This window comes from Schistocerca gregaria, chromosome 8, assembly GCF_023897955.1.
Source record: "Schistocerca gregaria isolate iqSchGreg1 chromosome 8, iqSchGreg1.2, whole genome shotgun sequence".
NCBI lineage: Eukaryota > Metazoa > Arthropoda > Insecta > Orthoptera > Acrididae > Schistocerca > Schistocerca gregaria.
In genome coordinates, this window is record NC_064927.1 from 496,463,114 (window position 1) to 496,489,515 (window position 26,402).

Sequence of the window (26,402 nt, forward strand, 5' to 3'; positions counted from 1 at the left end):
AACCGGTCGAGGCGACAGCAGCGTCACCTGGTGAGGAATGGTTGCAACTCTGACACACGACCCGTGCGAGTTGCTAAATTACCGCCCCGCCCCCCCCCCAATTTTTTTTAAATTTTTACGAAACGTTCGTGGAATTTTATTTAAATAAATCCGTAGAAAATGTCAGCAGTCATCGCAATTTTTCTTACGAAACGCAACCTTCTTACGAAACGAATTTCGACTCCCTCGGCCAACTACTTAAACAAGTTCTGTAGTTTTCGTTGAAGAGAACGCAACAATAGCTATTTCCTGGAAAGGCGAAGTGGTGACGCGGCAGTGCCAGGATCTAGGTCATGCGACGAGGTACAGCGAGGCTACGGTTAAACTAGCGCCCAAGAAGAAGAAGCAAGAAACTGACAGTAAGTATGTGATCGATGATATGGATAAATTTATTATCAATCAGCAATTTCTATGGCATTACGAACAATAGAAAGAAATACGAACTTTGCGAAAACTGCACAACTTTTGTCAAACTAAATGAGTTTGAAAGCCAGCAAGGAAACCCTTAGAAGCAATGTTCTGTCTATGGATATTCGTTTTAGAAGGCGTCAAAATTAACGTTTTGTTTTGTGCGGACGAGAGGCCATTGTTGCTAAAAGACCACACTTTCTCAGGTTTTCATCAGAATCAAAGCGACCAGTACTTTACTAAGATGAAACATGGATTCACACGCATCATACAGTAAAGAAATGTTGGCAAAGTGATAGTTAGCGAGTAGTATTGTCAAACAAAAGTGCCGGTCAGAGTTTAATTGTTGTTCATGCAGGCGGAGACAGGTGTTTCAAAGGCTCAAAAACCAAAACGTCCGACTATCACTTAGAAACGGATAGCAAAAGTTTTCAAAAATAAGTCGAAACCCAACTTATGCCAGGCTTATTAGCAATGTCTTTATCCCTTGTGATTACTCGCAGCGTATTTACGCATTCGGAATACTTCTAGCCATTGTAGGTGTTGGACATGTTTGACTGTAGTAATGTTCAACCATTTTTTCCCATAATGCGGGAAGAATAAAGCACTCGGAAACTGCCATTGAAAGGCTTAGCAAAATTGCTTCAGGCTTAACATGTAACCGCAGTATAGAAAAGTGCATTCGATTTTTTCCAAATTAGATTTGGTCTTTTGCAAAATTGGTTGTGAGTATATGCAAGGCGCGTAACAGGCTGGCAGCGCAACATTCATAAGAATACTGGCGTTTACGCCAGACTGCTTCCCCCTCTCTGTTCCTCCGTCGTAAACACGACGGTGCTGCCACAGTGGTGAGGAAGAGATTAAGTCCTCGTGCCTCCCCTTGTTCAACAGGGGATAGTCGAAGCGCCATGCCACAGTTCCCGAAGCCGCTCCTTCTGAGGTTTGGTTTCGAATCGCCTCTTGGGCATGAATGTCGAGTTTGTCCTAAAAAAAAAAAGGGGGGGCGGCAGATTTGCCGCCCCTCGAAAAGTGCCGCCCCATGCCGTTTTGCACGTGCCTTGCGCCGGCCCTGCTTATGGGGCATGTAGTATCAGTGAATGTGCTGTTCGGACGTAGAATAGAAAAGAAGCGCCATCTATTTGAGTTTGACCGAAGGCAGATTGTGTTGGCCCGGGGTCTCGACACGAGCATTTCGAAAGCCGCACGACTTGTCGGGAGTTCGAGGAGTGCTGTGGAGAGTGTCTTCAACAGGTGGCGAAACCAGGGTGAAACCACGTCCAGATGTCGTGGGGTTGGGCGGGCACCCCTCATTGCAGACGTCGCACGTCAAAGTCTTCCCGGACTGGTAAGACACGACAGACAGCAAACTGTGGCGGAACGAATATCAGACTTTAATGCTGGGCAGAGTATAAGTGTGTCTGAACACACAGCGCACCGAACACTCCTAACGATGGGGTTCGACAGCTAGCGACCCATGCATGTGCCAATGTTAAGACCACGACATGTGCGTCTAAGACTGAAATGGGCACGTGACTATCGGTACTTGACGTTGGCGCAGTGGCAGAGCGTTGCACGGTCTCATGAATCCCATACCTTCTTCATGATGCCGATGAGAGGGTGCGAATCCGTCGTCCCCCATGGAAACAGCTTCTTGACACCTGTACTGCAGGACGGAGACAAGCTGGCAGCGGCTCCATTACGCTCTGGGGAACATGCACGTGGGCATCAATGGGTCCAGAGGAGGTCGTGCAAGGCACCATGACGGCCAAGGAGTATCGAACACAGGCTGCAGACCACATACACCGCTTCATGAATAACATGTTTCGTGACGGCAGCGTCATTTTTCAGCAAGAGAATGCTCCATGTTCACAACCCCAGGAGTGTGATGGAGTGATTCGAGGAACATGTGATGAGAGGCAATTGATGTGCTGGCCGCCCAACTCGCCAGATCTGAACACAATCGAACAAATTTGGGATGTGACTGAATATGGCGTCAAATCTCACTGCCCCCATCCCTGGAATTGTGTGTGCCGATGTGGTGCCAGCTCCCTCCAGCGACGTACCAAGGCCTCTCTGCTTCCACGACACGACGCGTTGGCGCTGTTATCCGTGCCAAACGTGAACATATCAGCTGTTGGGTAAGTGGTAATATTACTTCTGGCTGATCACTGTATGTTGCGAATACAGTTAATAGCAAAGAAGTAATAAATTTAAATGTCATGCATGGTGCAGCAGTTTCTCACACATCTCAGTGTCTATGACGTTAATATCTCCTGAACTATGACGCATTGGTGATTTTTACCCTGACAGGGAATATTGTCTAACAGTAGGCGATATGTGTATCAGGTTTGGTTGAAATCGGTCCAGTGGTTTACAAGGAGATGTGGAAAATACAACAAACACACATACATGCATACTTTGATTTTTATAATATATGTGGGTAGTGGAATTCCTGGGTCTCCCTCATGTGACACTAAATGGATGGAAACTTCATCGAAATTGATTTAGATTTCACTTGTGCTAACAAGGTAACATCCCAATCACACACCCCTCAGATTTAGTTATAAGTTGGCACAGTGTATAGGCCTTGAAAAACCGAACACAGGTCAATCGAGAAAACAGCAAGAAGTTGTGTGGAACTGAAGAAAAGAAGCAAAATATACAAATTGAATAGTCCATGCGAAAGATAGGCAACATAGAGGACAATTTGAGCTCAGGAGCACCGTGGTCCCGTGGTTAGCGTGAGCAGCTGTGGAACGAGAGGTCCTCGGTTCAAGTTTTCCCTCATATGATAAGTTTAATTTTTTATTTTCAGACAATTATTATCTGTCTGTCCGATGCGAGGTAACTGCGCCGTAGTGTGGGGACGCCACACCTAAACGAACATCGAAACACACGACATCAGTCGACTACAGCGCACGGAAGAGAGAGTATTCCTGCTAACGAGGCTCCCTGGCTGGCGGTTGACTGTTCGCTACTTTGGACGAGAGTGTATTAAATACGTGAGGTGTACTCCGTGGGCAATATGAATGCAGCAAATATAGCGGTCGCAAAACACAGACACTAAACTTATTACAGTGGGCAGAGACGTCAATGAACGAACGAACAGATTATAACTTTGTGAAAATAAAGAAGGTAAACTCTTCGCTCGAGGGAAAACTTGAACCAATGACCTCTCGTTCCGCAGCTACTCACGCTTCTTAGCTCACATAATCCTTGATGTTGCCTATCTTGTGCATAGACTACTTAGTTTGAATATTTTGCTTATTTTTTTCATAGTTCCACACAACTTCTTCCTGTTTTCTCGATTGATCTGTGTTCAGTTTTTCAAGGCCTATCCACTGTGCCAACTTATAACTAAATCTGAGGGGGGTGCGATGGGGAGGTTCCCTCGTAAGTAGGAAAATATTTAATGTTATAGTCAATGGCGACTGGAGACCGTACATCTGCAGTTGTCTCGCACATGACAGATTTTGCAAGGTGTGTTATAGTGAGTCTCCATTTGGCTGACTGGTCGAATCGTGCAATACTCAGATTTTCGGGACATTTGGGTGCGACAGTGCCCGGTACTGGACAGTACGGGAACATGGTGGCAAGCATAATTGTCGTCAAGGATGGATCGGCGTATTCTGCAGCGAGCACGTCGAAAAGCCTTCACATGCGTGCCTGCCGTCCGAGAACAAATCGTAGACTCCCTGCAACATTCTCTGCCATCCTGCACCACTGGTCCGAGACAGCAGCAGCCGGACTAAGGAAATACCATCCAACGTGTGGGTCAGCATTAACACCACAGCACAAACAGCTGTGTTTAGAGTGATGCCTTGACTGGGAAGCATGGGCTGATGATGAATGGTGTCGCATAATGTTCAGTGACGAACTGCGGCTCTGCTCTATCCGGGATGACCATCAAATGGTTCAAATGGCTCTGAGCACTATGGGACTTAACTTCTGAGGTCATCAGTCCCCTATAACTTAGAACTACTTAAACCTAACCAACCTAAGAACGTCACACACACTGATGCCCTAGACGGTCGCGTGGTTCCAGACTGCAGCGCCTAGAACCGCTCGGCCACCCCGGCCGGCGGATGACCATCTTTGGTGGGTATGATGGCGGCCTGCCAAGAAGTCCTGCTCTGTCAACGTTTTGGAGGTTCGCAGCGGTACTAGTTCCTGGCGTCCTGCGGAGAGCCGTGGAGTTCGACCTGAGATCACAACTGTCAGTGATTAATGGAACACGTGAGGTCACAACAGCACGTTAGTTAGTCAGGTACACGTTCCAACGTTCACCTGCACGCTTCTTTCATCTAAATGTGGAATCAGCCAGCTTACACGATGTGTATACGTGATTAGTGTTAACATTAATGAAGAAATTATTTAGTCCTGCTCTTCCAACGACACTTAATTTTCTTTAAAATTATTATTTTTTACTGGCTACCAGATTTTAAGTACAAATTACTCAATGGGAGAGGAGGTGTTGTGAATGAGAAATGATTTTAAATAACATTGAAAACTTGCTTCCCTACCAGTCAGACATTTTATGTTTTTCAGCTACTGACAGCTTTACAATTGGTAATAAAGGTCATTTTTGCTTCTAGTGTTGTGGGTACGGACATCATTGTTCTTCTCAAATTGTGACAGATTATTCATGACGAATTTCAATCTCGGACATCCTGTCCAGCAGTATTTTTCAGTAGTGCAGTGCTCATCAACGCATGACCCACGTCTTTATGAACTGTCTGCCATACGTTCTGGTACTCGTTGGCCAGCAAGAGCCCCAGACGGAGAATGTGGTGGATCATCTCGTGTGTTAATGCCGTCCCTGCGTCAGTATTCAGAATATGTAGGACCAGTTACTTCAGTTGCTAGCTAGCTTTCCGAAGGAGTGCATGCATCTAAGCCAGAGGGAGTGCAACCTTTTAGCGATAAGTGGACTCAAGCTGCCACATTCTATGAAAATTAGACTCGACTTTCTAATCACTGAAGTAACAGTACATACCCTCTCAAACCGACAAGTTACATTTTATTTCCTTCCCACCTTACGGATACTTCATTCTCTTTTTTTGTGAGGTGTGTCTGGTGTTAGGGGTATAGGTGCAGATACTGTGATTATCGGTACCTTAGTATGAACCCACTTCAATGTGTTAGTTATTTTTCTGCGTGTCTAACAGTTCCCACAAAGACATCACATAATGGACTACTTGATACTTTCTGCATGGTCGCAACTGCACTCTGAAGTGGACATCGTCTGTCAGTATAGAACTACTTTTGCGTTCATGTCTCTTCACTTCAGTATCTCACCTGCTACCCAGGGGGAAATAAGCATTAATCGCTTGCTTCTAACTCGTGTACTTGAGGTGCTAACCTACCTAAAAGCATACTACTTGTAATAGGTACAACTTTAAACAGCAAACGAACTGAATGCTGATTTTCTGTACACTGCCATCAGGCACCAACAGAAATATCTGTATTTATACCCCGCACATCGAGTACAGACCAGCTCTTGTAGAAGTGTGTTCCAGCCTGCAGCGACGTTTCCTCTTCCAGATGCGCATCCTTGAGCCCCTGGTGCTGGCGTGCGCCCTCGCCAGCGCCCACGCCGCTAGCCTGCTGGCCATATTCCCCGTGCCCGGGCGCAGCCACTGGATGCTGGAGCGGCGCTACCTGGAGCAGCTGGCAGCAAGGGGCCACCAGGTCACCGTCATCACGCCTTACAAGAGCGACAGCGCGCCGAGCAACTGGCGGGAGGTCATTGTCCCAGATGTGAAGCACCTCCTGGGAGGTAAGCTTCCACTCTGCTCAGATTGTCCTAGGAACGAACTTTACAATGCGGTCCAGCTGTAAATACCTCCGCAAGTAGCGAGAGCTTCACAAATAAACTGATTGGCTGATAGTTACCGGAAGATTTCTCCCATTTGAAGATGTAGGGCACAGGTCATCCCCGTTTTCAAGAAGGGACGTCGAACAGATGTGCAGAACTGTAGACCTATATCTCTAACGTCGATCGGTCGTAGAATTTTGGAACACGTATTATGTTCGAGTATAATGACTTTTCTGAAGACTAGAAATCTACTCTGTAGGAATCAGCATGGGTTTCGGAAAAGACGGTCGTGTGAAACCCAGCTCGCGCTATTCGTCCACGAGACTCAGAGGGCTATAGACACGGGTTCCCAGGTGGATGCCGTGTTTCTCGACTTCCGCAAGGCGTTCGATACAGTTCCCCACAGTCGTTTAACGAACAAAGCAAGACCATATGGACTATCAGATCAATTGTGTGTTCCTAGATAACAGAAAGCAGCATGTCATTCTCAATGGAGAGAAATCTTCCTAAGTAAGAGGGATTTCAGGTGTGCCGCAGGGGTGTGTTGTAGGACCGTTGCTATTCACAATATACATAAATGACCTTGTGGATGACATCGCAAGTTCACTGAGGCTTTTTTCAGATGATGCTGTATTATATCGAGAGGTTGTAACAATGAAAAATTGTACTGAAATGCAGGAGGACCTGTAGCGAATTGACGCATGGTGCAGGGACTGGAAATTGAATCTCAATGTAGACAAGTGTAGTGTGTTGCGAATACATAGAAAGAAAGATCCCTTATCATTTAGCTACAAAATAGCAGGTCAGCAACTGGAAGCAGTTAATTTCATAAATTATCTGGGAGTACACATTAGGAGTGATTTAAAATGGAATGATCATATAAAGTTGATCGTCGGTAAAGCAGATGCCAGACTGAGATTCATTGGAAGAATCCTAAGGAAATGCAATCCGAAAACAAAGGAAGTAGGTTACAGTACACGTGTTCGCCCACTGCTTGAATTCTGCTTAGCAGTGTGGGATCCGTACCAGATAGGGTTGATAGAAGAGATAGAGAAGATCCAACGGAGAGCAGCGCGCTTCGTTACAGGATCATTTAGTAATCGCGAAAGTGTTATGGAGATGACAGATAAACTCCAGTGGAAGACTCTGCAGGAGAGACGCTCAGTAGCTCGGTACGGGCTTTTGTTAAAGTTTCGAGAACATACCTTCACCGAGGAGTCAAGCAGTATATTGCTCCCTCCGACGTATATCTCGCGAAGAGACCATGAGGGTAAAATCAGAGATATTAGAGCCCACACACAGGCATACCGACAATCCTTCTTTCGACGAACAATACGACAATGGAATAGAAGGGAGAACCGATAGAGGTACTCAAGGTACCTCCGCCACACACCGTCAGGTGGCTTGAGGAGTATGTATGTAGATGTAGATGTAGATAGATGTAGGATGATGCCCCAAACTCGCAGGTAGATATGGTCTATGGTACGGATGTAGCGACACTATGTGAGTGGTCTGATGCAAACATACGTGCACTGAACGTCACAGTTAACCGACTTTGGCTGTAGGATGATAACTGGTGCAAGGCGTATTGATCGTAGCACATGGGAGATTCCTCAACAATACGGGTTTCTTAGGTCGACAATGTCTAGGGTGGTGGATCTGCAGTGTCTTAGAAACAACGTTTCCACATGCATAAAACGTTGCAAAGCGCAACCACAAGTGTGTGATGAATGGACGTCAGTTTCCTCCACAGACCCACAGTGGGTGATCGATGATCTACTGAGAGTCAGTGTAAGGAGCCCATGTCTACCAGCAATGTACACAGACAGATGCACTGTATAGGGCTCAGCAGCCAACGACCGACCCTTGTCCCTTTGCTGATGACTCGACATACAGATCAGCGACTGGCTTGAGTCCCTAGACATTGTCAGTAGACAGTGTGTAGCACAGTGCAGTGAATCCCAGTTTCAGTTGCACCAAGCTGATGGAAGTGTGACTGTATGGCATTCTCTTTTCTTCCTTCTGAATGTGCTGTCGATGAAGGTGACTGGTAATGAATGTTCGGTATTGCGGATTTGCTAGCACGTAAGTGTTAATCAAATTCCATTATAGACCGAGGAAGTAATAGCAGACGATGTACTGTAAAATGGAATACAGCATATTTTTACGAGAAATTGGGAGCTCTGAGACTACAGGGTTGGAGGAGTGGCAGCTTCCCATGTCGACACCTTTGCCAACATGTATGCCCTACTAGTTTATATGTATTCAAGTTGCTTGTTCAAGTTTTCTAGGAAAGTATAGACTTATACAGTCCTTACCCACAAAAAAAACATCGTCCATATTTTTTCGAAGATTCAGATGTAAGAAATTCATGATCAAATTTGTCTTCATAGATAGCTGACAACTGTAAGAACCCGTCGCGAGTCAATCTGCTTGACGGTATAATGATATTCTGCTTTCGTAGACATAGGACCACCACATCAATACAGTATAGCCACTTCGTGGGATAACAGAGTAAAGACTGCAGATATCACTTATTATTAGTAGGAATGTTATGCTGCTCCATTTTTTTAGTTACCTAACACACTACATGGATGGAATAGAAAGTGTTACACCATGAAGCGACTGAACAATATTTATCAAATTTTGTCCAGATGTTCATGACATAAAGGAAATTAAGTGATTAAATTCTGTTTCCATTTGGAACTGATCTCCATCATCAGCATCACTATACACTCCGGTATCAATTATGGCAAGTAAGTAAGCTGCCTGCAAAAGTCACTCTGAAGAATTTTTCAGACCGAATGTTGTGTCAGCTCATTTATTGCAGCCTAGAGGCTGGTGTGAAAGTATACATCTTTCTTCATGCTCTATGAGTGAGAAGTCAGGGGACCAGATATGGTAGTCAAGAATCCATACACTCCTCAAGGCGTTTATGGCGTGAATTGCAGTATGGGGTCTTGCATTATCCTGATTCCAAGAGCTGGGACGTGTGTAAGGGCCTCGAGAGTCACTGCCTCCTGCGACCTTCTACCAGGTAGTTATCGATCTGACTGCCAGAAACAGATGACCCTCAGTGTCTCAGTTCACTTTGTGTTCACATTATGTAAGTCTCTGTTTTCTGTGGTACGGTGTCAATGGTAAACGATACGAGGCAACTCGAGGTCTAAACTCAGCTTTCAGCAAAATGTTTGCGATGGTTTGTGGTGACAGCCTCCCTACATCTGCCCAGATTTCAGCCTTGTTTGTCCAGCTGTTCGTCAGACGCAGTCAAACAACCTACTATCTTTTTGTGGTACAGTCCTTCTAGCCTTCTGGAAGGACTTGTGCCTACCCTTGTGCCAACATTGGTATCCTGAGTCCATCTCTTCACCCACTTGTTATGCAGTCATTGCATTACATCAGCTATCTGTACAATCTGATGGCGTGATGCTCCCATGTCTCTCATGCCAATGACTTGACCTTTCTCAAAGCCCGAAAGATGCCAATATGCTGCATGTGCAAGATCTCTTGGCATGCCATTTGTTGCGATGTTGTGACATGACATTTTGTACCTGAACATTGGCGATTAGTTTTGGTCACATGCTGCAGCTGGATTGCGCGTTTTGCTTTGTAAGAGCCGGGTGAGTCCACCTCTGACGGATGTCTGGTGGACGCAACAGCATGCAGAGGTGGTGTGGTTGCGCAGAGCGACGAGACTAGGGGCCTACACATTCACTTGTCAGATTTGAACACTCCAGGCATTAGTTTCTCCTGGAGCGGTATACATAGATTAGATTTGTGATGTTAACGTTTACGGACATGCAGTGCAAACTATTATAGGTACAGAAAAGCGTAATACGTCGTGTTAAAGAGGAATTGAAGTCGAGCCTGTTGATACACAGATATACTACGGAGATAATGTATGTAGGAAGATATAGAGCCAAGCATATTTATTCAACTGAAATCCAGTAAAAAATTATTAAGTTTTATGGTTTTTATTACACAAAAGAGATCGAGCTGTCAGTTTGTGGCACTCGCCGAACAGCATTGAGTTTCATAATTGAAGAAAGCCGTTCAGCAAAATATTTTATTATGTTTGGAACCTCGTTATGGAAGCAAAGAAACTCTTCCTGATGAAAACGTTTTAGACCTCCTGGATAATTTCAGCGTAAAAAAATTATCTTCCAAACGGGAAATACACTGCAGATCAATCAGTTGCATCTTTACATGTACAGTGGCACTGTCACTTGAAATGGCCAACATTCTTGAAAACAGGTCATAAACAGATGTAAGATTGGCAAAGTCTTCAAAAGGTTTAGAAAACTATCCTTGTAATTCTTTCAAGGCCACAATGAATTCTTCAGACCTTGCATTTCCTCTAACGTCAGGGTATTTAGGAAATGGAAAGTGTTTTATGTGTGTCAGAATTTGTCCCTGCACAAAGTGTTTTTCTTTTTAAATGTGTCCCCATCACCTTGCGTTGTTTTAATGCGGGCAATGTGCAGTTAACTCCACTTCAAACACGAGATGTGCGATTCATTCCGCATGTTCTTATCGCTCTCCATTATGCTTCGTAAATTCAACAATAGGCAGTTTCAACTCGAAAAATCGTCCCAGGCAGGCCCTCGACTTAACCAACGTACTTTTAAGTGATTAATAAAGTTTCCACAGTCTTCGTTTAATTCCGTCAAAAACTGTTGCAACTGACAAGTGGAATAATGTGTGTATATTCAGAAAATTTTCTTTTTGTGCCACAAATTTCGTCAAGCGCTCCATGCCTGCAAATTTAGCACAAAGTGCTTTTTGGCGTACATAACAGTGGATGTCGTCTGTCGGTCACTGTCAATTTTCTCACTTTCATATTCACTTAATTTTTTAAACTTTTTCTGCATGGTGTTGTAATGTTCTTCCATAGCAAATTTTCGAAACCCATCGATTGTGTAACTTTTCTATTATGCCGCATTGAGAATTCTCATCCTTCACTTCTGTCATTCCCATTCAGTTTTAAAGGCTTGTGGCGTTTCTTTTTGTGCAAACAACCACTGGATCTGTAAACTTCCTTCATTCCCCAGACGAATAACGGACCGTAAACAGCACTCACACCCCGATTCTGCCGACCGGACAATGCCGCGCTGTACTTCCGAAAAGCACCGAACAAAGCCGAGACAGGCCGAGCTGTGGAATGCATATTGTGCTCACGTGTAGTTTGGCACACCATTGCTGACTGTAACCTACATTTAGTTCGTAAGAGTTGTACACGGTGTTTCAAAAAGGGCTTTAAAACTTTGAAACCTCATATAAATTTATTGAAAGAAGATATAGAGCTGGGTTAAGTGTTATTTTGTAGGGAAGCACAAGCTTTTTTACCTTAAACTATAGATGTTGTATGTGACTTCCGTATGTGCCATCCCATCGGAAGTCAATTTCTTCCCAAACTCACTGTAGAGTTACAGGTGTAACTTGCTCAGTGGCTCCGTAAATTCTTGCTCGTAAGTTCAGGTAGAGAAGCCGGCACAGGAGGTACAAACACGATATCCTTTATTAAACCCCAAAAAACATCGAATGCTGTCTGGTCTGGGGAACGTGCGCGCCATACAATTGGCGCATGACGGCCAATCCATTGACCTGGAAAGCGGTCACTGAGAAGATCCCGGACGTCAGCCAGGTAGAAGCACGAAGTAAATATTTCATTGCTCATCCTCATCGATCTCTGCTATCAAAAATTGTTGCAACATATCCAGGTACGTAGCCAGATGTGCGTGGACGACCTGATGATGTCCCATGTCTTACTGATCAGTCTGTTTCTACAAAACATGTATACCACTCATAAATTGTAGGCCTACTAGAAGGATCTTTAGCGTACTTGGTACAGAAATTAAACGCTGAACTGTTGTCACCGACTTCGATTCTTCAAACCAAAACACCCAGCTAACACATTCGGGCCCAGCGAAGGCAGCCCTCTTACGCAACTGTCGCTACCTCTCCTTACGGCGCGATTCGCCACAAGCGAATTACGCTAGCGGCTAGACGAAACTTGATGTGTTGCCCCGCAAGTTGACGCTACAATCACCTCTGTAGGTACTATGAATTAATCTATTTGAATTTTCAAAGTTGTAAGGTCCTTTTTGAAGCACCCCGTCTTTTTGATTGGTGTTCTTAATTAATTGTTCATATAGTTGTGTAGTTTTGCCCGAAATTGGAAACTTGGTAGATCTATGTTAATTCTGATTGCGGCAGTTGAACGATCAGTGCCATACGTATCTGTTCTGTAATCAATGGAGGTACATAGATCATGAACTAGTTTGATTACTGCTGCTAAAATTTGCAATTGTTTAAAATTAGTTCATGTGAAAACTCCATGTAGAATAAAAAACATGATATAAGTTTTGTTTGGATTTTTGCGCGCATATAATGGCACATTCACGTTTTTAATTGCGTTCGTACATTTGTGGCATAGAGGCTTAAATTTTTTATTGGGGGGGGGGGGGGGGGTGCGACATGAGCTTAAAAAGGCGGTGGCCATCTTACTCTTTTGAATTGTTTGGGACGGATTGGTAGAGGCACGAGGTAAGGCAGTATGAGTGGTGATCAGGGATCCGGCCACACACATATCAGTGATAGAAATTTTCGTGTTGTTGGTCATGACACTTTGAAATATTTCGCGTGGGCGACTTGATGGTATTCTGTAGTGGTCCGAGCTCTTATTCCTGCCAGTTGATCAGCAGAATTTCTTTTTTGCTAGTGAAGGCGATTTGAACTTTTAATTATTTCAACTGAGCTTGTCTTTCAAACGGGAACTACACTGCAGATCAGTCACTTGCTTGTGCACATGTACAGTGGCGCTTTCAACTGAAAGGGCAAACGTACTCGAAAATAAGCCATAAACAGTTGCAGGATGAGTCTGATTTTCACCTTAGTTTCCTATTGCGGCCTTGATTGTTTTCCTACTGGTCGGCACTTAAGGTTATTACATTGTGTGTCGATTAGACTATCATTTATTCGTGTAAGTGGGGAGTCAGACTTCGATTAGTTCGAGCTATCAATACTGCCAAGCTATAGTGAGTTTGCTAACCAGTGTATCGAGGGCTCTAGCTAAACTTCACTTCACTAAATCACGTAGCTTATCGCTAGCCTACGAAATTTTGTGTAATATTAACAACAATAAGCTTTTTTTTATTAATCTTAGCCACCTGTAGTTGGAGGGGTGGGAGAGGGGGAGGCGTGCGACATGAGCTTAAAAAGGCGGTGACACTTTCAAATATTTCGCCTGAGATTTCGTGCACTTACGATCAGCTGAATGTTATTTTAAACATGATCAGTAAATCAGACCATTTTATTATTTTTTTTTAAAGCGACAGAAACAGGAGTCAAATAATCATCCCCTAAGATAAAAAAAGTATTATGAACTGAGTTTTCCGATTGTGGAAGTCTCCACCTGAAAAGTTTCAGCAGCATTATACACGCCAATGATCATCTTTTAGACGATTCATCACCTGTTGGAATTTTTTTTATTATTTTTTTATTTGTTTTTATTTTTTATTTTTTTTGGCAAATACTCTCACATAAGGATGAAACTTTAATCAGTACGTCTTACAGCCATTGAAATACTGGAGTATCAGTTACATAGAGCCCGTGCAAAATACGGTAGCTAGTAGATGCACAGTCGGCAGAGCGTACATGGGGAGACCGTAGTGGTGGGGGTAGGCGCTGTAGGGGAAATGCGGGCGCGCGGGATTAGCCGAGTGTAGCTCAGTGTGTTTGGTCAGAGGGTTAGCTGCCCTCTGTAATAAAAAAAAACTGAGTTCACCGGTCAACAACGAACTAGAACGGGTGTCTTACGACGTCCGTCCCGAGCAGATGTAACGAACGAAACTGAACAAAATGAGACTAAAAAAAGAAAAAAAAAAGCGGGCTTAGGCGCTGCAGTCATGGACTGTGCCGCTGGTTCCGGCGGAGGTTCGAGTTCTCCCTCGGGCATGGGTGTGTGTGTGTTTTAGCTTAAGTAGCCTGTAAGCTTAGGGACTGATAACCTTAGCAGTTAAGTCCCATAAGATTTCACACACATTTTTTGGGGAATTCCGGAGTGCTTGAGAGGAAGTGCCCTTCTATACTGAAACTCACATTTTTTTGTAAATATTAAGTGGAGCCCCTCCACACCCACTCTTGTATAGTGACCATTCGAAAAGATCTGTCACCTGTGCTCAGGTTAGTGTCCAAAAAGAATTCTGCTGAAAATGCAGCAATTTATTTTAGCTTGGCTTGTTAAGCATGTGTAACTTTCAGAGAAGTGTCACAAATGGCGAATTTTGAGTAAAACCTACACATTTCTCTTGTTACTATGTTAAAATTTGCTTCTTTCATAGCGGAGTTCACAAAACGTCACGTCACTAACATGGAACATGAGTTAATAAAGTTTATTATATGACGAACTGAGAAAAAGTAAGGTCAGTTGCCTATGAAAATGCGCATCTTCATCAGTACAAAATAAAATAATGTCTTCAGTAACGTTCTCAGACCAATAGCATTTCTCGTTTCACCAGCTGTCAATGACCCTTAAAAATCACATTCTTTCATTAAAAAAGTCTGTAGTTTGTGGAATAACGTTGTAGATAATGAAGCTTTCATAATAAACGTATGAAAAATGACTCTCCTCTTTGTGTGCTATCATGTGGCAAAATCTCTTTTCGATATTTCACATCGTTTATGAAATATGAGGAATGCTGTGAATATTTCACTCTGGTTTTATCGCTGGGGCAACGGCCTTGCCGCAGTGGATACACCGGTTCCCGTGAGATCACCGAGGTTAAGCGCTGTCGGGTTTGGACGGCACTTGGATGGGTGACCATCCAGGCCGCCATGCACTGTTGCCAATTTTCGGGGTGCACTCAGCCTCGTGATGCCAATTTAAGATGCTCGACCGATTAGTAGCGGCTTCGGTCAAGAATACCATCATAACGACTGGGAGAGCAGTGTGCTGGCCCCACGCCCCTCCAACCGCATCCTCCACTGAGGATGACACGGCTGTCGGATGGTCCCGGTAGGCCACCCGTGGCCTAAAGACGGAGTGCTTTTTTATCGCTGGCACAGCGGGATCACAAAATCAATAAGTGTGCTATATAACATCAATTTTCTCGAGATTATTGACACATTGAAACCTCCATCCTAGTCTAAAGAAAAATTCGATATGTTAGCTACATTTCATACACAGCACTATATTATATAATATGCACCAAACGCAGAATCGCAGCGACCCCTATTTTTCGTTGCAAACTTTATCGAATTTCTCGCAGTGTCTTACTTCCATGTAAATAGCACAATAACTATGACCATCAATGAAATGATGATCACATCATCGTCAACCTGACATGTAACGCTATAAGTAACGCAAGAATGAATTTTTTTGTATTGAATGTTGTTGTTGTCTTCAGTCCTGAGACTGATTTGATGCAGCTCTCCATGCTACTCTTTCTGTGCAAGCTTCTTCATCTCCCAGTACCTACTGCAACCTACATCCTTCTGAATCTGCTTAGTGTATTCATCTCTTGGTCTCCCTCTTCAATTTTTACCTCCACGCTGCCATCCAACGCTAAATTTGTGATCCCTTGATGCCTCAGAACATGTCCTACCAACCAGTCCCTTCTTCTTGTCAAGTTGTGCCACAAACACCTCTTCTCCCCAATTCTATTCAATACCTCCTCATTAGTTATCTACCCATCTAATATTCAGCATTCTTCTGTAGCACCACATTTCGAAAGCTTCTATTCTCTTCTTATCCAAACTATTTATCGTCCATGTTTCACTCCCATACATGGCTACACTCCATACAAATACTTTCAGAAACGACTTCCTGACACTTAAATCTATACTCGATGTTAACAAATTTCTCTTCTTCAGAAACGCTTCCTTGCCATTGCCAGTCTACATTTTATATCCTCTCTACTTCGACCATCATCAGTTATTTTGCTCCCCAAATAGCAAAACTCCCTTACTACTTTAAGTGTCTCATTTCCTAATCTAATTCCCTCAGCATCACCCGACTTAATTCGACTACATTCCATTATCCTCGTTTTGCTTTTTTTTATGTTCATCTTATATTCTCCTTTCAAGACATTGTCCATTCCGTTCAACTGCTCTTCCAAGTCCTTTGCTGTCTCTGACAGAATTAAAATGTCATTGGCGAACCTCAAAGCTTTTATTTCTTCTCCATGGACTATAATACCTACTCCGAATCTTTCTTTTGTTTCCTTTACTGCTTGCTCAATATACAGATTGAATAACATCGGGGACAGGCTAGAACCCTGTCTCACTCCCTTCCCAACCATTGCTTCCCTTTCATGCCCCTCGACTCTTATAACTTCCATCTGGTTTCCGTACAAATTTAAATAGCTTTTCACTACCTGTATTTTACCCCTGCCATCTTTAGAATTTGAAAGAGAGTATTCCAATCATTATTGTCAAAAGCTTTCTCTAAGTCTGCAAAATCTAGAACCGTATGTTTGCCTTTCCTTAATCTACCTCCTAAGGTAAGTCGTAGGGTCAGTATTGCCTCGCGTGTTCCAACATTTCTGCGGAATCCAAACTGATCTTCCCAGAGGTCGGCTTCTACCAGTTTTTCCATTCGTCTGTAAAGAATTCGCGTTAGTATTTTGCCGCTGTGACTTATTAAACTGATAGTTTGCTAATTTTCACACCTGTCAAAGCCTGCTTTCTTTGGGATTGGAATTATTATATTTCTCTTGAAGTCTGAGGGTATTTCACCTGTCTCATGCATCTTGCTCACCAGATGGTAGAGTTTTGTCACGACTGGCTTTCCCAAGGCCGTCAGCAGTTCCAATGGAATGTTGTCTACTCCCAGGGCCTTGTTTCGACTCAGGTCTTTCAGTGCTCTGTCGAACTCTACACGCAGTATCGTATCTCCCATTTCATCTTCATCTACATCCTCTTCCATTTCCATAATATTGTCCTCAAGTACATCGACCTTGTGTAGACCCTCTATATACTTCTTCCACCTTTCTGCTTTCCCTTCTTTGTTCAGAACTGGGTTTCCATCTGAGCTGTTGAATAGTATAGTATTGAATGGTTTCCGTAAAATCGTTTGAGAGAGACTGCAGTGCATGCGCCTCGATTCTGTCCTCGCTGACCTGTGGAAAGGTGGCAAACACTTGTCAGGCTCCCCTTCCGAACAAACGAGTGAACTCGCCCTGCGCATTAAACGAAAATTGGTCACTGCGCATCGGCCACTGTATCTTGAGTGGACTCTAGTGTGTGGTCAAGGTGCTCGTGACGTTAACACTTTCAGTCAGAGTAATTCATTTAATTTACAGTGCATATTGCCTAATGCCAAAACCGTTTACTAATTCACACCTCGATGTTTTTAGGTTCTGCCAACTTGTTCGACTTTTCCTTGAGGAGCCCCGTGATTGGACTGTTTTTCCTATTCCAATATGGAATAAACGCCTGTGACGTTCTGCTCAAAGAAGAAAGCGTGCAGCAGCTTTACAAGTCCGAAGAGACATTTGACGCAGTCATCGTCGAGAGCTTTTTCCAAGAGTGCTTCCTGGCGTTCGCGCACAAGTTCAAAGGGCACCTGATCCACGTGGCCCCGTACGAGGGCACCCACTGGGTTGGTGACACCGTGGGAAACCCTAACCCATTTGCCTACGTCCCCGATCCGTTCCTCAGGTACACCGACCACATGGACTTTTGTGAGAGGCTCTACAATTCTTTGTTCGGGACTTTCCAGAGGATAATACGGCAGGTTTACTTCCTGCCACGGCTGGACGCCATAGTTCAGAAACACTTCAACGACGCGACGATTTCGAGCGTGGCCACCATCGAGAGGGAAGCGGCACTGCTCTTGGTCCACACGCACGTCACCGTAGGCCATCCGAGGCCCGCTGTGCCAAACCGGATAGCCGTCGGTGGGATGCACATATTCCCGCCGAAAAAACTTCCACAGGTAAGTAGTCCACCTGTCTGATTTCACACGACCGTATTTAGGTTTGTCTATACAGACGCGATAAGAAGTATAATCGTAAATTCTTAATTTGTGTGGCCATATTGTCCGTAGCTGCCTTACGATTTCTGAGGGTATTTTCGTTCTGTTGTTGCAACTACAAGAAAATGCGTGTTTTTTCACCAGACGCGTTTCGCTTTATTGTGGTAAAGCATGATCAGTGGTTGTGATTTCCGCTTGGTTTCTCGCCTACATTGAGAAATGTCGTCTGGTAGTACAGCTTTGCAGTTTTTCTTAGTTAGACACTGTTACTTGTGGACCAATTTTTAGTTTCCCTGCACAACTTCCCATTTCTCGCGTTTTACACAGCACAGCACACAAAAGAACAATGGTGTGCGAAAAAGTGTGCTGTATACAACGTGAGAAATACATAGTTCTGCAGAGAAAATAAAAATTAGACTATAAGTATGAGTGTCTAACGAAGAAAAACTACAAATACTTACTAACAGACGGCATTCGCCGATGTAGGCGAGAAACCAAGCGGAAATCTCCACCAGCGTTGATGCTTTACCTCAATACAGCGAAACGCGACTGGTAAAAAAAAGAAAAAAAAATGCGCATTTTCTAGTAGTTGCAACGGCAGAACGAAAGTAATCGTAAATTATCTGAGTCACTCTGCAGTACGAATAGAGTGCTTGGCGGATAGAAGGAAGGGTGGGTAAAAAAAAGCTTGCCTGGAAAGTTATAATAACTCCGACAACTAAAAAGTTGCCCTAGCTAACTAGCACAAAAACTAGCAGAATTTTTCGGAAAATGCTTTTACGTCGATGCACCGCTCTTTGCTGCTTACCTTTTGCTGTTACAAAATCGCGAAAATTCTTCTCGGGCCAGTTTTGTTTTGGTCACCCTGTGTAAGTTACACTAGACGCCATATGTGCGACAGAATAAAAACTGGGCTTGTAAAAGTAAGTTACACATCATTATTGCAGGCCAAATAAGTAATATGGAATGTTGCACTAACTTTCAAGTGAACGAAGTCACAAAATCTCTGCAAATAACGGTCCAAGTGTTGTTGCAGTCGTTCAGTTCCTCTATGATACTCGTAGATATCCCTCCTTGGTCACGGAATTTCCACAGCGTTAGAAAATGTGCGATTGCCGCAAATCTGTTCCTGGGTTACACGGACAATGTCGTCTGTGCTCGATGTCCACGCCTGTGCCGCCCTGATGAAATTGTTGGCACCATTTTACTACATCTGGACGCTAATTTCACGCTGAATCTCCGCTCACACTTCAACTTAGCGGTTTATTTGCACTTCCCCTTTTCACTCGCACACCACAGCGAACTGCGTGTGCTGAGAGATCGGACAATATGCACTCACTTGTGACAATGCGCCACTCTTGTTGGACAATGGTCTTAGCATGGGAAGACGATGTGTAACTTACTTTCTGATGTCTCCTGAGAATAGACAAGCACAATAGGACCATAAATTTTCCCAGGGTAAATAAACTGTTGGTTATGGAGAGCCAAGGACATTCTCAGACTGTCGCTGGACGAGAGCAAGGCAGTAGTGTCCGGAGTGGCAGTCCTGCTAAGTGTGGAAGAATTCAACGTAACTCTCAGATCGAAGAGAGAAGTTTGGACTGGACCGGATTATAGCATTAATTGTTTAAATACGTTGCTGCACAGTGATATGAAGTGGAAATAACGTCACAAAACTCATGGGGTATCTCTTAATATTGTGTAGCACCTCCTATTGCCGGGCGTAGCGCAGAAGCTTGACTTGGCACGGACTCAGCTAGACGTTGGGGTTCCCCTGGCCCTGCAGAAATATTGAGCCGGACTGTCTCTACACCCGTCCATAATTTCGAAAGTGTTGCCAGTGCAGGATTTTCTGCACTAACTTCCCTCTCGATAATGTCCCATAAATGTTCAATGAGATTTACGTTGGTCGATCTTAGTGGTCAAATCATTTGCTCGAATTGAACAAAATGCTCTTCAAACCAATCACGAACAACTGAGGCCCGGTGGCGTGGCACATTATCATCCATACTTTTCATCGTTGTACAGGAATATGACGTCCACATATCGCTGAAAATGGTCTCCATGTAGCCGAACATAAACCTTTCCAGTCAATTATCGGTTCAACTGGACCAGAAGACCCTGCCCATTCCATATAAACACAGCTCACACTATTATGGAGCCGCCACATGCTTGCACAATATATTGTTGACAACTTGGGTCCATGGCTTTGTGGGGTCTGAAACCTACTGTTTCTTACCAACTGAAATGGGGACTCACCGGACCAAGCCACAGTTTTCCAGTAGTCTATGGCCCAGCTGCTACAGTCACAAGCCCAAGTGATATGGACGTATACAGATGGCGGTACGTGCACTGAAGGCTGAGGTGAGAATGGTGATGTATTGCTATAAAGAGCCTGCATCGGAAGAAATACAGCCTTGGCATCTGAGTCAAACATATTTGTTCGGATGCTGTCTCTTTACAGCAATACATCACCATTCTCACCTCAGCCTTCACTGCACGTAATTACCCCACCAGCCTAGTTAAAAAGCAGATTTCCTGGGCCATCACATCCAATCCTGGTACTGCTGACCCTTCCACAAAACAGCTTCGGAGCTCACGATTGGTGACTCAGTAATATCCTCGTCTGGAATGTGTTAATCAGCTACTTCGATAGGACCATGATTCATTCCCTGAAATGAGATCCATTCTGTCTGAAATTTTGCCCACCACACCTAGAATAGCTTTCCATCACCCTCCCAATCTCCGCAATATTCTTATCAGACCCTATGCTCCTTCTGCACCCATCCCGCTACCCTATGGCTCCTACCACTGTGACCATCCCCACTGCAAGACTTGCCCTATGCACACTCCTACCACCACCTATAATAGCCCTGGCAAAACATATACTATCAAAGGGGGAGCCACCTGCGAAACAACACGTCATATACTATCTATTATGTAAACACTGTTCAGTCCTCTGCATCAGCATGACAACCACCAAATTATCAATTAGTATGAATGGGCATACACAGAGGGTATATACTGACAACTCGCAATATCCTGTTGCAGAGCATGCTCTAGAACATGACATTCGTGACCTCGGCATCTGTTTCACCACACACGTCATCTGGATTCTTCCCCCAGACACCAGTTTCTCAGAATTCCGCTGGTGGGAACTACCACTACAACATGTCATTGGTTCTCGCCACGCACCTGGCCTTAATTTACGTTAATTTCTTCCATTTCAGCTTTACTTCACTGTAACTACTCTTTGCTTCACACCATTTTAGTTTTCTACATCTTTCATTGTATTTCCCGTCTATTTTTCACTGCCCTCCTCCCACTTAGTTTCTCATCCTCTGTCCTGCATATTACCTTGTCTTCCATTTTTAAGCTCTCAGGTTTTCAAATCTCGTCCAATGCAGTCCCCAACAATCAGTCTTTCCTTCTTATCCAGTATGGTAAGTCTCCCCTATTCGCGATTCTGTGTGACTTTCCTGAAATTTACCGCTTTTCCTAGACCTCTCCAGTCAATTTCCTTTACCCTTCTTCCTTCCCTTCAACCCTTCTGCCTGAAGAAGGAGCCACTGGCTCTGAAAGTTTGCCAATCACGACAGTCTCTTATGTGTGTGTTCAGCAGCTGCTTGGTGAGTAGATTTTTTTTATCTATCCAGATAAATAATTTGAGCATATTTGTTTTGTAATTCTTAGTTGTTTCCTTGTTTTATAAATTATTGTAGAAGAAAGCTACATACTTTAGCCCCAACATATATTCAAAATGTAATTAAATTGCTTTTAAGGATCTGCAGAAATATTTAGATGAAGCAAAAGAAGGAGTAATATACTTCAGCTTAGGTTCCAATCTCAACAGCACTGATATGCCAAGTGAGAAAAGAGCAGCCTTTATAACAGTGTTTTCAAGACTGAAGCAACGTGTACTTTGGAAGTGGGAAGCTGACAGTCTTCCTAACCAGCCACCAAATGTGATGGTTAGAAAGTGGTTACCACAATCAGACATTCTTGGTAAGTTCACATCATTTAGAAACAGCCCATTATCAGTTTAACTAACACTTCTTGTACCATTTTTGGAAAGAAAGATATACAGATATGAATTTCTTCCTATATCTTGCCTACTGTTGGATCTAAAGCCTTCCTGTACATCTGATTTATGAATAAGAAGGATGGTATTATGATTTACAGATATGGAAAATGATATCTCCTAGGCAAGCAAGATTGTTATCAGTTGTTGTAAGGACAAGCCTTTGGACCTACATTTATGAATTGTGAAAGAAGGAGAGGGATGTACACAGTATATCTCACTTACATGCTTCACACATTCTCAAAAATATTGGTAAAAGTTCAATTATGGTGTCATATATTTTTCTTTTGTGTACTACTGGTGGTAACAGCGCACATGATGAATGACAAAAAGTGAACTCAACAAATCATGACTCAGATATGGATAGGCAACCAAATTGTTAGTTGGTAATTTCTCAAGCTGCTTCTGCTTCTACGGCCTCAATGGACCACTTCTGCCATTGTTTTCTCGTCATCTTCTTCAATAGGTTTCCTTTCCAAATTGCCCAGTATCTTTTCATTCATTCTGATCTTTTTAGTCATTCATCATCTTTAAATATCCTTTTGATTGTTTGTCATTTGTCAGTTTTTGGTTTAAATCTTGATTTTGTTTTTCAGTTTATTTTAATTTTATGTTTTGGTTTGCATATTGCCCAACACTAATATTAGCTCTTTCATATCCTCTCTGATTTCCTTCATGCCACTTGTTGCTTCAGGTTCCAATGTTTCTCTATAATTTTTCTTGATTATCAGAGTACTTGTGTCCTCATAATGTGATCAGAAAATGAGACTCCTTCTTTCTGCATAGTATATGTAATGGGCTCGAGTTTGCTGCACACTCCATTTCACTATCCACCATTGTCCATTTTCTTGATATTTCTTATTTATGCATGTTCTAGGTATTCTATCTCTCTACTCTTAAGATTTTGTCGATTCTGTTTTTCTGGGTGACTTTTAAGAGCGTTTCACTTCCGTATGTCACCTCTGCTTGAATCACAGCCTTGTAATGCTTTAATTTAGTTCTGACTGACAGACATATTTTGTTCTACATAGACCATGTTAATTTTTGAGCTTTTGTCATTTGATTAGTTCTTAAATTCCTGCATGTTTCTCATCCAAGTTGTATGTCAAAATTTCTCTTACATATTTAAATTGTTTCACTATTTTTACTTTCCTGTTATTTACTTTTATATAGTCCATTATTAGTGGATCTGCTACCATTATCTGAGTAATTTCAGCCTATTACCTGTAGTCTTATTTTTGGGAAATGTTTTGTATGCTTGTTATTTGATTTCTGGCTTCTTGAATGTTATTAGATAGTAATGCTAAGTCACCTGTGAATCCTAAGCAACTTTTGTTTATTTGATCTTTCTTGGTTCCAATTATTATATTTTAAAGATTTGCCTTGTACCATCCCCTCATCACTTACTCAAGTACACATTTGAAAGGTAATGGCAATAAATCATCTCCCTGTCTGAACATTGATATAATCATAAATCGCTCAGATATTTCTTCTCTGAACTTTACTTTTTACTTGGTGTTTGTTAGAATTACGTTTATCATTTTTATTAATTTGGGATGGAGACCACAATTCCTTAGTACCCTCATCAATGAAGATCTGTGATACAGTCATAAACTTTTTTTAAGTCTATAAAGGCTATGACTTGTTTTTGTCTTCTTTTGTAGTAATCCATTACCAGTTTCAAAGTGGTTAACTGTCTTAGGCAGCTTCTCTGTGGTCTAAATTCTGCTTGGTATTATCCTAGTTCCATTCAAGATGGTCTTTACAGTGATCATATAGAATTATTGACATGACTTTATAGAGATATCCAAAAGGGAAAACAACCCACAGTTGTCTGAATTTGATTTGTCTCATTTTTCGTGTAATGGATGGATTAAAGCTATAGTCCAAATTTCTGGTAGTTGTTCTCTGGTCCAGATTTCCATGATGCATTGGTGAAATGATATCTTGACTGATTCTGCTGCATCTTTCCAATGCTCCACAAATGTTTTATGTTCTCCACTTGCTTTGTACTTTTTGAGCTCTTTCAAGGCTTTGTGTAGGCATTGTAGACTTCATGGATTGTGGGTGGGTTTGTACTTTCTGTTGGTGTTTTAATAGAGGTATATGTGTTTGTATGTAGTAGTTCTGGAGGATGTCCACAATTGAGTGATTTTTTTTTAAAATCATTCTGCTACAGTTTCTGTATTCTTCTATTGATATTGGCCATCTTATTATTTTTATTCTTTAAAATTAATTTTGGAGGGTCATATCTTTGTAGCTGCCTTCTAAATATATTGTAATAGTCCCCTGAGTTTGTTTTCTCATTATTTGTTTCTATCATTAGAAGTATAACTGTTTGATATCGGCGTTTAGCCCTTCTTGTTATTTTTTGGGTTATATTTCTTTATTCTGTGAGTTCCAAGGGTGATTCTCTGTTTTACAACTCTGATACCTTAACCAAAGCTGGTGTTTATCTACCACTGTCTTATCACACTCATCATTCAACCATTGGTGTTTTCTCCTTGTGTTTACTGGGGCTACCTGTTCAGCTAGGGAACTTTTTCCTCCATATAATGCTTTTTTTTATACTCCTTGTGTGTTTTTCATATTCCTTGTTACTGATCAATTTATGTGGGCTGTGGGTTCTTTTCTTTTTGATGTAGAATTTTTTTCTTTATTGCCAGTGTGAATCATGAATTTATTTATTTTTATCTTGTAGTGCTCTAACTCTGTTTTCCAGTCTGGGTGTTTCCAAGTTCTGAGCTTATTTTGTATTCTGTTGAAGTACGTTGACTTTGAGAATGCACTGATTCAGTTGGGTAGGTTGTCGTAAAGCCACTGTAGCCTCTCCTGATGCAAGTTGGCCCACAACCATTGTTAACTTTCTGGTATCCTGGAAACAAGCACTGGGATGGAACTGACATTCACACTGCTCTACACATGTCCCAACAGTATAAATATGAGTATATTGCTGGTCACAGGACTACCTCAACATCACACAAACAATTCACAGAGACACGTGCAATGTTTGGATGAGCATTGGCTTTTTAAAAATGGCACCACACTACTGTTGCACGAGAGGTAAAACATTAAGAAGCAGGAAGTCCGAGATGTGCTGTTGCGCCACCAAACTTCCACTCAGTAGCTGAAATCATACCCAATGGCTCCCCAACTCAATGCTGCTCATCCAGGGTAGGGCAGAACTGCAATGCACTGCTGAACACAATGTCACGTTAAGACCGTGCAGTTGAGCACCCTACAAACCAAACATCAGAATCATCAGTCACACTTGCCGGTCACAGCACCGTTGCAAATGCATCAATTGTGTGAGACGGTAATTCCCTAGCCTGGCTGCTGCTCATCTCCAAGTAGTGGTGTGTGATGACCCAGAAGGTTGCAGGCGGTCCACTACTCATTCTCAGATGACAGGTGCAGATGTGAAGATATTACAATGTGCTTGCTGCACAGTGCAGTAATATTCACTTGTGGTGGTCAGATGTGACTAGAGCCTTGAGTTCTAATTCTCTTTCCTCGCACTCTCATACAGACCAACATCAGGCCAGTTGTCACATCCAAATGCTCCAAAAATCTGGATATTGCAAGATTTGACCTTCTGGCCAAATGTAGACCCACAATGAGTGCCCTTTCAAATGCAGTTAGACGCTGATAATGCTGGCTCACATATGCACATGCCATCTCCATATCCTTTACTGTGATCAGCAGATACTTACCACTGCTCATGCTACTTATGTAACCTATCAGGCCTAATAAAACACTAAACAACAACAACACTAAATATGAACAAGATTAATGTACCCTGGCGATTGTACTACTTGTCGCAGAGAAGTACAACTCTAATCATACACATCCCCAGCAATGGTCTGTACATGATTGAAGTTACATTGACATCTGACGATTTCTTTTGTATCTGGGTGCTTCAATTCTTTAATCAGGCAGTATATTTTGCAGTTAGAAAGATACCTTTTTTTCTGCTTCAATAGTCTGTTTACATGCACATTTGTGGCCCACAGAAATCCAAAAATGTACCTTCACACTCACTCCTATAAAAAAGTATCTGATTATCTAGACTCAGA

General features: G+C 42.8%; 1 protein-coding gene across 1 annotated transcript in view; it reads left to right on the forward strand.

The window, feature by feature from the left end:
• The window catches only part of LOC126284856 (UDP-glycosyltransferase UGT5-like), an 87,905-nt gene that overhangs the window by 45,034 nt on the left and 16,469 nt on the right, over window positions 1-26,402 (forward strand). Inside the window, exons 2-4 of the mRNA XM_049984090.1 lie at window positions 5,992-6,226; window positions 17,626-18,206; window positions 22,028-22,250. Coding sequence (XP_049840047.1) covers window positions 5,992-6,226; window positions 17,626-18,206; window positions 22,028-22,250 — 1,039 coding nt within the window. The remainder of the gene's footprint in view (window positions 1-5,991; window positions 6,227-17,625; window positions 18,207-22,027; window positions 22,251-26,402) is intronic.